This window comes from Leptinotarsa decemlineata, unplaced genomic scaffold (genome assembly GCF_025532065.1).
Source record: "Leptinotarsa decemlineata unplaced genomic scaffold, Ldec_3_MD MMD2_P_RNA_scaffold_12, whole genome shotgun sequence".
Taxonomy (NCBI): domain Eukaryota; kingdom Metazoa; phylum Arthropoda; class Insecta; order Coleoptera; family Chrysomelidae; genus Leptinotarsa; species Leptinotarsa decemlineata.
The window spans coordinates 13,874,488-13,891,009 of NW_027412526.1; the positions used below are offsets into that span (position 1 = coordinate 13,874,488).

Genomic DNA, 16,522 nt, shown 5'->3' on the forward strand with positions numbered 1-16,522 from the left:
AGTTTCCAACTGCTCCTGAGCCCATTCAGCGAACACACGACGTTGTCTATGATAGTTTACCCCCAGTTCACTGCCGGTCAGTTAATTTTGTACGGGTGCAGGCTCAAGTCACGATGACAAACTCACCAAGTTGTGGTCTGCGGAAGGCAGAGTTCTTGTGAGAGATATGTAATCGACTGCCTCGGATTCTCCTGCAAACTCTCACAGACAGCGGCGATGTTTTCGTCAGATCTTGCGTTGTCACGATGTAAGGGTGTTGGTCGTTCGTTTACTGAACCAGAGGACTCAAATTTATCTACCACATTGCGAATAGTCCTCTTGGACAATTATGGCGACCGTAAAATGGGCGAAACGAGCGGTACGTTGCTCGAACAGGAACACCCGTTTCGATAAAACAATTTAAATATTTTGCACGTATTGTTGAATGGTATATCCGTCCATGGTGATTTGACAAAACAGACTGAATAAATCACAACTAATTTAAAAGATGTACCTTCAACAAGATGACCGTTATCAATGGGGAATGTTCCTCAATTTGGGTTATTACAGCAAATGCAAGTTTGAACAAAATGAAGTTGAGTTTAATTCATGAGTTTTTCAAATTCACTTTGGAAAGTATTCAGATTGATGTTTCAAATGTTGGGTTTCAATTTTAAGAGGGATTTGTTTTCAAATCACATATTGGCAACAGCGCCTGTATCAAGTTGAAATAATTTATACGTACCTAGATATTCTACTTTAAAAAAAGAAAATTATCTTTATAAATCAACAATTGAGTCCAAATATAAATTATAGTTCAATACCACCTCCACAAGCCACATAAACAACAGTTGTTTTGTTATTTATTTATATATATATAGGATAGGTGCACAAAATGTCATATGTCACAAAATGTCTCGGAACTCGGAACATAAGTAAACAGAACAGCACGACTCTGAAATATATCATCTTTGTTTATCTCATACAGGTAACAGATTCATTGTCCTTTATTAGCTATAACCGATGTTGCCAAATGGTGAAATAGAAACGAATCCCTTTAAATGTTGAATGCATTATTTCATTCCTCTTTTTTAAGTATTTAAATAATTTTTTAAAGAAAAAGGTTGAAATGATAAGTTTAAAATGCGTTGTTTTAGAGCTCTTTTATGAAAACTACTTGATTTTCGTCAAGAGGAACATTCCCCATTGTCAGAGTTTAAAGTCCCTGTTGGAAGACCCTGTAGAAAATGTTATCTACCTCCACCCTGTACACCTAAATAACACCACCGTGAAACAAACCACCTTTGCTGAAACTTACTGTTGAAGCATTCGCTTTAATTAAATCATCCCCTTTAAGCTCAGAACGTATCGTTTGACTGTGTCTGGCTTCTTTGTAAATTAATCTGGAATAATAGACACAAAGTAGGTAATGGTACGCGTACAATGCCTCCGAAAGGTTTGTAATTACGTGTGAATTCGAAATGAAAGGAGTTGGAAGATTACGAATAATCGTCCACCGTATCATTTTAATTCACTGAAAAATATCAGTTTTGACATTTCATCGCTCTGTTGTAATACCTTCGTGAAGTTCAAATATCGGAGTAGACGGGGGAATTTCAACTCATCAACTGGTAGAATTGTTTTCGCGCTGAAAGTTCAAGGTCAACTGAAAGTTGGGTGATTTCTGAATACGATTATCCCTTGAAACTGGAAACGTTTTGATTGTTTTTGTCTTCAATAATCTATAAAATTGAAAAGATGGGATTTTGTATAATGGAATGATTATCTACATACCCTACGTATTTGACTGAAATAACTGATGAAGCATGCATGAGAAATCTCAGGAAATTTTATTTATAGAAGTTGTTTAGCATTAAAAAATACATCTAGATTTGAAGTCATGGCCATCTAAGTGAAGTTCGATTTTTTACCAATTTTTTTAAATGGAGACTACGAAAAAGAAAGAAATGGTACATTTTTTTGAAAAGTAGAATCATTTTCAAAGTTTTTGGCGCAAAGTTATCTTTGTTTTTTGTTAACACCGAAAATTACTCAAAATGATGCAGTAAAGTAACAAAAACTAAATATTCAATAATATCAAATTACAAAACATGAAAATAAAATAGGTATTTCAGAACAATCTTATTGATTTTCTGGAGATGCAACTTAAAACACTCATCTTGGACAAGAACATCTCCAGAAAATCAATGAGTTGTTCCGAAATACCTATTCTATTTTGATGTTTTGTGATTGAAATTGAGTTCTTGTTACGATAGTGTACAATAATTTTGAGTGATTTTTGGTGTTAACAAAAAATAAAAATAGTTTTGCACCAAAAACTTTGAAAATTATTTTACTCATCAAAAAAATTGATCGTGGTTAACACCATAGTTGTGTAATTTGTAATATTACAGGCTTTTAAAATAAACCGTCGTATACAAGATGCTGTCTATTTATCGTTTTAGCAATTTTTTATATTTCAAAAAATGGGAAAAAAAATAAAACTTCACTTAGATGGCCGTGACTTCAGATCAAAAAAAATTATTTTTTGATGCTGAACAACTTTTCTAAAACATTTCCCAAAATTCTTCAAAATAAGAGTACTTTACACTTGTTTCAAAATTAAATATTTGAAGGCTCCTCGTATATTACGTGTGTTTCACTTTATTTGTTGATGCATGTTTAGTATTAGGGGGTGCACAAACTTTTATCATGAATAACTTTTATATATATATATATATATATATATATATATATATATATATATATATATATATCCCGCTAACAATGCTGCATCCGTACATGGGCTTGCCACCATACATTAGTGCGTCCTGTACAATGCTGCGGCCATATACCGGACGCAGTATTGTTTTTTCAGTTTCTGTCCTCTATAGTCCATCTAGGTGAAATTAACGCTCAGATTACAATGAATTTCCAATTCGTGTTTTGTGTAGTGTAAGTATCATTCAAGTGCCTTTCGTCATTAAAAAGTTATGCTGTTTTGAAAAAACCTCTTGAGGACGCAGTATTATACATACTTTCAACGAAAATGTATATTTTTAGTTTTTGATTCTATCGTTAGGGGCGTGACAATCTTTGTATGAAATATATACTCTTGTTAAAACTCAGTTGAAACGTGGCAACATTGTTGGAGAACGGTATTCCCATCATTTGCATATATTCTGCAGTGTGTTCAGTGACTAAATGGTTAATATGTTTACCCGAAAAGATAAAATTATTTCAATGGTAGAAAGGCAGGTAAGCGTGAAATAATTACTTAAGAGTACGTAAGTCATTGAATGTTTGAAACATTTTCAGAGAACAGGAAAGGAACCTGTGCACACCACCCGAATATTCCAGAATCGGATGTGCAATGTACCTCTACCACCAATTCAAAGAGCAACTCAAGAAAAAATCATTATATTATCGAATGTACTTGTAAGTAGATAATAACTAATTGTTGACATTTAAAACGTAGGAAAGTGTGTTCATTATTCAATATACTGATTAGTTTTCAACCTAAACGATTCTTCGATTGCGGTTGTAGTTACTAAAAATTATTGAAAAACAGTCGTCTCAATAAAAATAAAAGACAAGGCTTTTCAATTCTGAAAAAATTGTGAAAGAACTTGAAATTTATTGCGAAAGTCCCACCTCTTGTAAATGAATGGAAATAATGATTTTAAATTTTTCAAAAAATTCAATTATCAATATTGAAGGTTCATTTTTTCATTATTAATTTTGATTCATATCTTGAATGAATATTTTCATTTATTTTTTATTTGTTATATAAAAACAAATTGAAAGTCAGTAAATCAATCTATTCATTCATTACTTTCGTTTTTTGCATTTATTACAATTTTTTCTGGATACAAAAACAAATAATGATGAAAAAGGGTTCCTTATTATAGATAAATGACGGAGAATAAAAAACTAATTCGATAATGAACACATTTTTGGCAATAATTTTTTCAGAAAGTGAATGTCTCAAAACTAGTTATTTCTCTCATTAATCTTTTGAAAAGTGATTTTATTTAAAATTATCAATAATTAAATGAAAATTCGAATGAAGGATCTTTTCTGAAGCCTTTAAGCCTTTCAAAAAGTGATTTTATTTAAAATTATCAATAAATAGGTGAAAATTCGATTGAAGGGTCTTTTCTGAAGCTTTTAAACAACTGCCAGAAGTTAAAAAAGCCTAGTTTATTAATTTCAAATAAGTTATCTGGGGTTCATCTGTCGAAAAATTGTTTAGTTAACAGAACCATAGTTCATTGACAAAAAAGGGTAACATATTTTTCCGAAAAATTATGGTTCATTCATAAGACTAAATGATACCCGATTACTTATATTTAGATGGTCTGACTAGACTAACTTATTGAGAGTAATATTTGACACGACCACAGATTTGCAACCATCATTATTCAACGGGAATTTCTCATAGTACAATAGTTCAGTTGTTATTTTCAATAATATGGATTCAACGAGTTTTTACAATTTTGAAAAATCAATTATGGTGTTTCAATACAATTTCAAATTGATTCATTTCATGATATTTATCTCATAATGGACTTTTTTCGGTAGTTTTTTAATATAGCTGTGTGGTATCGCGAGAAAATGATATTTATGTATTTTCGAAAAATATGGGTTATCAGAAGACTAATATTTTTCGTTATTTTTACTGGAACAATTTTGATTTCAATTAGTTAACAAGCAATCGATGAGAAACTTCCAAAAAGATGAATACATTTAACAAATTGAAATTATCAAAAAACACTCACGCGATTTTTGTGAAGTTAATCTTTTTGATTTTGAATGGATAAAATGAATATTGATTAAAAACTGAGAAAACAACAATAGAAATAGAACGGTTTAAGAGCAAGTATAGAAAACAATATATATATTTTTGATAAGCAATATTTTGTGCTACACAAAAATCTTTTTTTCATTTCAGATCTGAAATTTCGAAAGATTATATTTTCTGTTACTTCATTTATAACGCTAGTATTCGAAATTCAAATTTGATGTATTAATTTGAATAGATAATCCTTTTACAAATTTCACAAAATTTTCTCGTTCACTTTCAGTGTAATAATTTTTTTTTAAGGTGCACCAGAAGGAAAGTATTACACATGATAATGGAAAGATAAACGTATGTGGAAATATATCAAATGATCTAGATTCTGCCTCATATAAATCGAGTCTTCCTCCAGAAATCGACTTTTCTGAATTTGAGGTATATAAATTATATTATGCAAATATGATAAAATATTTTTTTAAATATTCGTTTCAGTTATCCACCCCTTCAGACAAAGAAATAGAAACGACATCTGACGAGAAATATTCCAAAACAAGTACAGCTAATTTCAATGAAGAAATTAGTTCTTTCCTGGAAATCAAACAAAAAGAACCAAAAGAAAGAGCATGTGACAATTTTATTGCATGGAATGTAAAGAAAAATGTAAGTGCTTTCAAATTAAAGTGAAATTTCTTAGTCATTATTCATGTCGAACTATTTCATTACAGAAGCGGTTAGTTACACAGATATCATACCAGAATTCGAAAGACATTGAATGTTTTAATGAAAAAGATGTAAGTTATATTTTTATATGTTACATGTTACAAATTCTTAGTTCGTGTTGAAATATATCTATGAAATTATTTGAAATAATCAAGAAAGAATAAGCTAGTATTCATCATTGATAGAAAAACAGGCGGGTCAACATTTCTCGTGGAAAATATTGTATAAAACCTATTTCTTCATCATAACGATTGATGAAAAATTCGTTAACGAAGTGAACACTTTTTCCGAAATACAAGTTCTAGAGCATATATATCGACGAGCGCTAACCCGGTCATCAGGTCATCAGGAGATGACTAAAAATTTCAGTCATGACTTTTAGAGTCATCTTCTGATGATGCTAACTTGGTAACCGAAACACACGTCGAGACAAGTGCTTTAGTCATGGTATGTGGGAAAAACTGTTCCCTTTATGATCATTTTACGCCAGAAGTAGGTAATTCTACCTATTGAATAATGAAATATTCGTAACAAAGTTTTACAAAAAAATGCTTCATTATCTATCTATCCTTGTTCAAGCGTTGTCCGTTACTTGATTATTTAATTCTTTATTTGCTTCTTTTTAGACATTTTCACCAGTAGATGATTCAGACGAAGATCCTGCATTCAGTCCTTCCCAATATGGTAGTATATGAATTCATTTTGTATTAATAGTGATTAAAATCATGTGTCTTTTGTAGAGAAAAAGAAAGAAACGACGTTTCTGTGAAATATCTTCTAACTCTTCTGGTTCGAGCCGTCGAAGTTCATCTATTCACTATCATCGATCTTCATCTGAACAAACTCAAAAACCTATAATAAGAAAACTGGAAAATTTCCCCGAAAATCTTTCAATTTCACAATTCATATTATTATCTGATGAAAAAAACACTTCTGTTGACGTATCAAAAAGATCCAATGGAGAACATTTTCCTAAACACTCGAACTTGGATAAAAATGATAATTTTCAAAAAAATTATGATCAAATATCATACATAGACAGCAAGTATCTAAATGAAACACACGATCATTCTTCAGAAAACCAACCAGTGACAAGAAATGAGGCTAATTTGATAAACAAAATTGAAAAAAAACCTAAAAGAAAACCTGACTACTGTTACTTCTGTGAGCAAGAAATTCAGAATTATGCAAGACATATACTGAGAAATCACTCGTTGGAGATAGAAGTTCAAAAAATAATGGCGTTAACACCAAAATCACGAGAACGAAGACTGCTTATTGATAATCTGAGAAAGCGAGGCAATTATTTGAAAAATGTTAATGGTTATTATAAACCAGTTAGGTCACCTCAAATCAACAAAGATAATTTGTTACCCTGCCAAAACTGTCACGGTTTCTATTCTGCAAAATTATTATATCGTCATAAAAAAAGATGCTTGGGTACAAGTGCAGGATCCAATTGTAGAGCTGATAGTCAAAGTCATCTAGCTTCAATTATTAATAAAAAAGTTGACGTGCAGATGCAAGAACAGGTTTTTCCCCGAATGAGAGCGGATAAAATTAGTTTGGAGGCAAAGAAAGATCCTCTGATTTGCGCTTTCGGATCAAGATATCTAAAAACTCATAGGGAAAAACATTTCATTCTAGTTACTTCGAGAAAAATGCGAGAGCTTTCAAGGCTCTTACTTTTCATGAAAAAAATTGATCCATCAATAACTAATCTTTTTGGTGCACTAAAACCAAAATATTTCAATTATTTTGTTGAAGCAACAAAGAAAGTTGCACAGTACGACGAAGTAAAAGATGCTTACAGTGCACCCACTTTTGCAATGAATATTGCTACTTCACTCAAACAATGTTGTGAAATAGCTCTCACACTGTCATTGACAACAAACATTTCAACATCAACAGCAGAAGTGGAATCTGATCTTAAAAACATGATTCATTTATTTACTTCAAATTGGAGATTTGAAGTTTCTAACCAGGCTGCAAATGACCTCTCGATTAAAAAGTGGAATAAGGTTACTATAGTTCCCCTAGCTGATGATCTCAAAAAATTGAGGGTACATCTAATAGAGAGGGCAAAGGATGCAATTACATCTTTAAATAATAATGAAAATGATCAAAAGGCATTCACCACCTTATTAGAAACAATTTACTGCAGAGTCATTTTGCTTAATAGAAAGAGACCAGGTGAATTAGAGCGAATGACGTTGTATTCATATAATGAATGCATTAACAAAACTGATTATGATGAATATGATTCTCTCCTCACCCCCACAGGAAAGATTCTTTTGAAATCTTTCAAACGTGTAGTTATAAGAGGAAAAAGAGGCAGGGGGGTCCCAGTTTTATTCAGTTGTGACGTCCAAGATCATATTGGTTTGCTTTTGACTCTAAGACTAAAATTTGTCGACGTGAAAAACCCATTTCTTTTTGGTAAACCTGGTTTTCTGACGTCTGTTGCAGGATATAAAATCTTACAGAAATATGCTCATTCAAGTGGTGCAAAAAACCCATCCTCCATCACTTGTACTAAACTAAGAAAGCATTTAGCGACGCTTTCTCAACTTTTCTCGATGAAAGAGACTGAGATCGATCAATTAGCGACATTCATGGGCCACACGATTGGAGTTCACAAAAATTCGTATCGCCTTCCAGATGACATTCATCAAGTTGCCAAAATTTCAAAATTACTCATTCTCCTCGAAAATGGGTGTTCGAATGAATTTAAAGGAAAAACGCTAGACGAAATCGATGTCAACATTGAAGGAGATCTAATTGAGGAACAATCAAATGAAACAGCAAAAATGGAGAGTACGTACGAAGATAATGACCTTGAACATAACGAACAAAAGACAAAGAAATTCATGGTTACAGAAAAAGAAAATATGCCCAGAGGTAAAATTAAAAAAGGAAGGAAGAGAGAACATGTACCTTGGACTGAGGAACAGAAAAAAGTAGTTGAACAATATTTTTTTGAACATATTAAACAGAAAATACCACCAAAGAAATGGGAATGTGAAAAGTTATATGAAGAATCTGGAGAGTTACTGAAGAACAAGGAATGGAAAAAAATTAAAGTTTTTATTCAAAATGTGTATTCAAAAAATATTAAATAAATATTTTCTGCAAAAATCTGTTCGATTTTCACTGCAATTACTAATACCTATTTTTATTTTCATTTCAATTTCAATAGACTGAAATAATTGGTGACACTATACATTAAACTAATGTCAAAATATATAGTAAGTGAAAGTGAACCCAACAAATTTATAAGATAAAAAAAAACAAATAATTAAGAAAAATACCTTGTGGTTAAAAATAAATATATTGTTCGATGGAAAACTAACAGAGTATATGACTGGATTCGAAATAATAGACATCAAAATGTAATTGAAATAATTGTATTCATTATTTGGCGAAAAACCATCAGTTATTAACAATTCACAAACAATTATTGTACAATGAACAGTGAAGATACAAAACTACAAAATAATTTGAACTTTTGTGGCTTCTACCAAACCTCTGTTCAAGCAATGCGTTCATTATATCGTTTGTAACCATTTCTTAATGTGTTCGATGATATAGCTCAAACTTTCTGAATTCTTGTGTTCAGTTCCACTCAACACTTAGACATTTTGCTTAGGATTTCTCCATGAGCAGATCGAGTGAAGTGAGGTCAAGCAACCAGGTGGCCACTCAATCTACTAACTTGGCCATATCCAACCATTAAGGTTTTTGATGATGCCTGCATTATGTACAGAACCATCATCCAACTGCAAAAAATACAGTTTTGGTTTCTGGAAGGAGATATCCATCAAATACGTCCAAAAATTCATCCATTTGAAATTGTAGAAAATTTGTGGATTTGAATATCACCAAATACGAATCTTCAGTGCCTGGAGAGACTATTTTGTGATAAAACTTCTCCATTTTTGGGAAAACGATTGTATTACTTGTCTTATCAATGCCGTAGACTGATGAGGAGAATTGTGTGATGACTGATACCTAGATCCTATCGAATTATTTTTCAGCTTTTAGTATATTATCTATATCATTATTATCTTTATTTTCAAAAAAACCGCTTCACTAAAAAAAATTTGACTTGATTTTTCGGGAGGGACAAAATGATGTTTAAAGATTTCTTATTGAGATTCCTGAAAACTCTGGTGCGTAAACTAATACCTAATAAAATTTGGGACGAAGTTGGAGAAAACACGATTACTTGATTTTTAAGATTCCAACTATTTCGGACTGAATTATTAAATGGTGCTGTAAAACCTGAAATTGAAAAAATAACGAATGCAAATGTGACGACCATACAAAAAAATTTTTGATTTTTTTCCGCTGAAAGATAAACAATATAAAATCAATGATTACACCAGTGTTTCTAGATATCTTATCTGAGTTTGACTGACAAATGGTTCAGCTAAATGATTATGATTTGCCAAAATTTCTAAATTAAATTACAATAGAATAATTATAATAAAATCAATCAGAAAATTACTTAGATACAAATATCTAGTACGAAATCTAGAAGAAAATAATAAACATTTCTCAAAAAAATTAATACAGTCCATTTTTTATTTCACACTAAATTACAGATTGTTCGTTAGTAAGGCGCAGGAGATCCTTATTGAAGAAAGTTAGAATAGTGAAAAATACTGTTGATGATGAATATTAGAAAACTTTAGTTCAGCAAAGTTTGGCAACATGGCCAGACGCAACAAAATTATCATAATATATGAGTATAATAGATTTTTGTGCAGCAAAGGTTCAACTACGAAAGTATATATACATCGGACTCGATAAGGTCGTATTTTGAGTCGGACGCGGTATTGTCAAAATATACAACTTTTTTATTTGTAGAGATATTTCTAATCTGAAAGTAGCAATATAACATATTTTTCAGTTTGTTCAATATACTTCAATCAGATTATACGTAGATACAGTAATTCTGGGAGACGCAGTAGGGTTGTTGTTTGAAAAGACGCAGTATGGGTAGCCGGATGTATATATATATAGAAACAGAAGTTGATATCGGACATAGCACTCATGAAAGTGGCAAACCATAGACACGTGTTTCGGGCTTTTGGCCCATCATCAGTATGGTGCAGCCAAGACACTCAATAACTTTCATATTTGTATAATTTCCTGGACCCGGATGTCACGCAGGTAGCTATAGCTGCCTCCGTGGTGATTTTGATAGTTTTCTTGTGAACACGAGATCTATCAACTGAAACCACAAATGTGCGGTTGGCTCCTGTTGGTGGCTCCGTGCATTTGTATTTCTATCTTTTGGTAACCAAGTGTTGCCCATCCTCACACTTGGCTGCACCATACTGATGATGGGCCAAAAGCCCGAAACACGTGTCTATGGTTTGCCACTTTCATGAGTGCTATGTCCGATATTAACTTCTGTTTCTATATCAAGACACTCAATAACTTTCATATTTGTATATATATATATATATATATATATATATATATATATATATATATATATATATATATATATATATATAGAGGATAATCTTAGCGACTGGAGAAATGTACAGCAAAATGGATTAACGGGGTCTCTCAGTCAAAAAATCAAAAATCAGTCTCTGTTCTACTTTGCCAAGCTTTCGCTTCTAATGGGAAGCTTCTTCAGAATAGTAAAAATGAGTTAAAAACAATAAATTGAACATATAAAAGCAAAAGCTTGGCAAAGTAGAACAGATATTTGATTTTTGATTTTTTGACTGAGATACCCCGTTAATCCATTTTGCTGTATTGATGCAACTAATTTTCCTTCATTTTGAGTATTTCAATATTAAATTCTACAAAAAGGATTTGAAGCTTCATATCTTCTATTAATTATCTGCGAGCGCTTTCGACAGTTGGTAGTACTGTCATCTTCTGGCACTCCTCAAACTCGTTTGAGGAGTTATATATATATATATATATATATATATAGTGCCCTACAATTTCCTTCAAATGGAGTATGCTAGGTGTTGCTAGGAGATGTGTTTGTTTAGATGATTTTGTTTAGAAAATAAAATAAAGAATTATTAAAAACTTCAATCAAAAACGTTTTTTTAAAAGTAGTTTAAAAACTACAATTGGTGACCCCAAGAAGTGAATAGTTCTTACGCATTTGATAAAACCATGGTCAAGTTACTTCAAAACCTTTCGCGAGAGCAGATAGTTAACCTACTTCAATATTTCAATGTCAATCCTGGTGGAACTGTTCCTGACATGAAAATAATGCTGGAGGCTGAAATTCTTAAGGAGTATCCTGGAATGATAAATTCCCAAGACTTTGATTTCACAGAACTTCTTTGCAAAATCAGTTATCAGGAAAAATCTAAGGAATCTCAAGCAGAAGGTAGTGTTATTGAAAAGGTGAACAAGCTAGAGATTCTTTGTAATAAGCTGATTGAAAATCTCGAAAATAATAATAGGAGAATGGAAGGCATAGAAAAACTTATTCAACAAATGAGTAGAGAGTCTACACCTATACTTAATCCAGCAGTTACTACGCCTTCAATTTCCACAGAAAAAGATCGTTGTTCTATCAGTCAAACTAGTCCAGACTACAGCATGGAGCCAGAAACTGAATTCAATCGTGCAAAATCTGTCACTTTACCATCCTTCTGGAAGAGTGAACCCGAACTGTGGTTCAATACCGTAGAAACAATTTTTAACCTAAATAGCATACATTCCAATAATATCAAATTTGGAAAGATACTGACAGTTTTAGATTGCAGTATTGTTAAAGAAAATTCAAATCTTTTTTCAATACAGCACAAAAATTCTTCAGATTCATATGAATTACTGAAAAGTCAACTCATTAGAATGTATCAAATATCAGACGAAGAAAAAATGACGAAGTTATTCAGTGAGTGTCAACTTGGAGACAGAAAACCTAGTCAGCTCTATCGGCAAATGAAGGATCTTGCCTCAGGACAAATGACTTCAAATTTCATCTTATTATCTTGGCTGAAGAAACTTCCAAACACAGTGGAACAACTTATCCGGGCATTTTATGAGAAACTTCCTGAGGAAGAACTTATAACTATGGCCGATGGAATGATGAAAGGAATTGGAAATACGGACGTTTGTTCTATTCAAACTGGTCAAAAAGAAAATCGCTTAGAAAATAAAATTGAGCAACTTATTCAAAAACTTGATGAATCTCGTACCAGAAGACGCAGCCCAGTTTTTGAAGGAGAATGGTATAGATCAAGATCAAGATTCAGATCAAAATCAAGGACTAAATCAAAATTCCAAGATTCAAACTCTAACGATGAACTATGTTATTACCACAGACTCTTCAAAAATTCAGCTAGAAAATGTATCCAACCTTGTACTTTCGTCAAAATATCTTCGGAAAACCTATAGGCCAATCGTTAATGACGACTAGCGAAAATGGCCCGAATGAAAGTCGTCTCATAATTTTCGATCCTGAGTCCAAGATAAAATATTTAATTGACACAGGTGCTGAAATATCATTGATACCAAAGTTAGATCACCATCTACCAGTCTTAAATAAAACACTATATCCTGCTAATGGATCTAAAATAAAAACTTATGGAGAAATACTACTGACATTAACGTTAGGATTGAAAAGACAATTCAACTGGAAGTTTATCATAGCAGATGTTGATAAAGCCATAATTGGAGTAGATTTTTTGAAGAATTTTGGATTAACAGTTAATTTATCAAATGGAATTTTGGTTGATACTGAAACAAATTTAATGAGCAATGGTGAAATATTACTTGTTGATAAATGTTTCAGTATTAAAACAATAAACACTAATTGCCCTTATCGCAGACTTTTAATTGATTTTCCTAATTTGACAAGTAAATGTCTAAATGGATCGAAAGAAAAAACAAATATTGTAGGTACATCAAATAATAACCAAAGGACAACCCACACACTTCAAAGTTCGCAGACTTAATCCCCAAAAACTGGATGCTGCTAAGAAAGAATTCAAATATTTGATGGAACAGGGAATAATTCGGCCTTCTAAAAGCCCATGGGCCAGTCTTTTACACATGGTACGAAAATCAAATGGAGACTGGAGACCATGTGGGGATTACAGGTCATTGAATTCTGAAACTGTCCCAGATAGGTATCCCATACCAAATATTAAAGACTTCACCTTTCATTTGGAGGACAAAAAGATATTTTCAAAAATTGACTTAGTCAAGGCCTTTCACCAAATTCCGATGGCTCCAGAGGATATCAAGAAAACTGCCATAATTACACCCTTTGGACTTTATGAATATCTCTTTATGCCGTTTGGGCTAAAAAATGCAGCGCAGACGTGCCAAAGATATGTCCATCAAATAACAAAAGATTTTTATTTTTGCTTCCCCTATTTGGATGACTTCTTAATTGCTTCAGTGGATGAAAATGAGCACAAAGCACATCTAAATCTTTTGTTTGAAAGATTACAAAATCATGGAATTACCATTAATGTGGATAAAAGTGAATTTGGCAAGGAAGCTATAGAGTTTTTAGGATACTTAGTCACAAAAGATGGAATAAAACCAACTGATAAAAAAATTCAAGGAATTATAGAATATAAAAAGCCAGAAGATATCAATGGACTGAGACGATTTCTTGGTATGGTCAATTTTTACCGAACATCTATACCCAAATAAGCTGAAATTCAAGCACCCCTTAATGAATTCTTGAAAAGAAATCCAAAGAAAAATGACAAACTCTGTTGGACCATGTCACAAGAGAAAGCTTTCTTGAAAATGAAAGAGGCAATAACTAACGCAGCTTTATCAGTCCACCCATCGATGACTAGTCCATTAGCCTTGATGGTTGATGCTTCAAATGAATCCATTGGAGCAGCAGTTAATCAGTTCGAAGAAAATATTTGGAAACCTCTGGGATTCTTTTCTCAGAAACTCAAAAGTTCTCAGACCAAATACAGTACTTATGACCGGGAATTACTGGCTATTTACGAAGCTATCAAATATTTTCAATATATGTTAGAAGGTCGAGAATTTATCATTTATACTGATCACAAACCAATCACTTTTGCCTTCGAAAAAAATAGCGAAACTTTGTCAACAAGACAAATTCGTTATTTAGATTATATAAGCCAGTTTTCAACAGATATTCGGTATATTTCTGGGAGTCAAAACATAGTAGCTGATGCCTTATCAAGGATTTCTACTATCAGTTTAGAGAACACAATCGATTATGGAATATGGGAAAAAGAACAAGCAAATGATGCCCAACTACAAGATTTGCTAGAAGGTAATACTTCATTAGTGTTGAAGAAAATGGAAATTCCTGGTACTATGTTCAACATAATTTGTGATATTTCAACCAATAATATCAGACCATATGTTCCTGAACCTTTCAGAAGAGAGATATTTGATAAAATTCACAATTTGTCACATCCAGGTATTAAAGCCTCGCTGAGACTGATGAAGAATAAATTTGTTTGGCAAAATATGAACAAACAAATAAAAAAATGGGTTCAGTGTTGCATATCATGTTAGAAATCTAAGGTAACCAAACATATTGTGAGCCCAACCGGGTATTTTGCAATACCTGATGCCAGATTTGAACATGTAAATATTGATTTAGTTGGACCACTACCCCCATCTAATGGATTCTCTTACTGCCTCACCTGTATTGATAGATATTCAAGATGGGTTGAAGCTTTTCCAATTCGAGACATATCAGCAGAAATAGTTGCCAAAGCATTTTATGACGGCTGGATCACTCATTTTGGTATTCCTTTCAGAGTAACAACAGAACAAGGAAGACAATTTGAAAGTGCACTTTTCAAGGAGTTTTCAAAGATCATGAGTTTTCAACATATACATACTACACCTTACCATCCAAGTTCAAATGGAAAGTAAAAAAGGTTTCACAGATCAATGAAATCTTCACTAAAATGCCACCCTATTGAAAAATGGTCCGAATACATCCCCACTGTGCTATATTATATTAGAGTGTCTCCAAAAGAGGATTTGAATGGTTTAAGTAGTGCTGAAATATTGTATGGTTCTACGTTACGTGTTCCAGGAGATTTTGTGTTAACCAATGGAAAAAAAAAGAAATTATCGCATATAGAATTTTTGAAAACTTTACAAGAAACCATGAGAAACATAAAAATCAACAATCACTCCAGTCATCATGGAGAGAAAAAAATGTTTGTACATAAGGAATTGCGAAACACCTCTCATGTTTTTCTAAGAACAGATTGTGTTAAGAAACCATTGCAAACTCCTTATTCTGGTCCCTACAAGGTTTTAGAAAGAACCGAAAAATATTTTACACTTTCAGTTAATGGAAAAAGAAAGAATATTTCGATTGATAGGTTGAAGCCAGCTTTTATAGAATCATCAAATGAAAATTTACCTGAAAATGCAAAATTTCCAAATACAACAAATGGAATTCTCAAGAAGAAATCAGAAAATCAAAATGAAAATCCAGAAAAATCAAATTATGTAACCCGCTTTGGAAGAAGAGTTCATTTTCGCGTTTAATATTTTTTTTAAGGGGGGGTGTAATGTAGTGCCCTACAATTTCCTTCAAATGGAGTATGCTAGGTGTTGCTAGGAGATGTGTTTGTTTAGATGATTTTGTTTAGAAAATAAAATAAGGAATTAATAAAAACTTCAATCAAAAACGTTTTTTTAAAAATAGTTTAAAAACTACATATATATATATATATATATATATATATATATATATATATATATATATATATATATATATATATATATATATATATATATATATTTTAATGGAAAGCTTCTTCAGGGCCTATAATTTATTGAGTGGCAAATTTTTTCGCCATTGAATAACATTACAAATAATACTCACAGTAAAAATGAGTGAAAAACGGTAAATTGATGAAGAAAGTTAAACATGTATAGGATTTTCTTGGGTTTGACAAATATCATACCTTCACATAAATGTTACTTTTCAATGGTTATGATAATTTCATAATCTTTGACTCTAAAGAAAGTGCTGTTGATTGATACAATTTTCAG

At 32.0% G+C, this 16,522-nt stretch overlaps 1 protein-coding gene across 2 annotated transcripts; it reads left to right on the top strand.

Moving 5' to 3' along the window:
- The first annotated feature begins 2,734 nt into the window (after positions 1–2,734).
- LOC141481979 (uncharacterized) lies at positions 2,735–8,640 on the top strand. Of its 2 annotated transcripts, XM_074174486.1 has the most exons (7): positions 2,735–3,237; positions 3,298–3,417; positions 5,087–5,215; positions 5,273–5,440; positions 5,506–5,571; positions 6,127–6,184; positions 6,241–6,410. In XM_074174486.1, exons 1-7 carry the CDS (start codon positions 3,184–3,186, stop codon positions 6,267–6,269), a joined length of 624 nt encoding a protein of 207 aa, XP_074030587.1. In that variant the 5' UTR covers positions 2,735–3,183; the 3' UTR covers positions 6,270–6,410. The 2 variants fall into 2 exon arrangements, with proteins under 2 accessions (XP_074030587.1, XP_074030579.1); XM_074174478.1 differs by lacking the exons at positions 2,735–3,237; positions 3,298–3,417; positions 5,087–5,215 and having other exon boundaries at positions 5,382–5,440; positions 6,241–8,640.
- Positions 8,641–16,522: the final 7,882 nt, after the last annotated feature.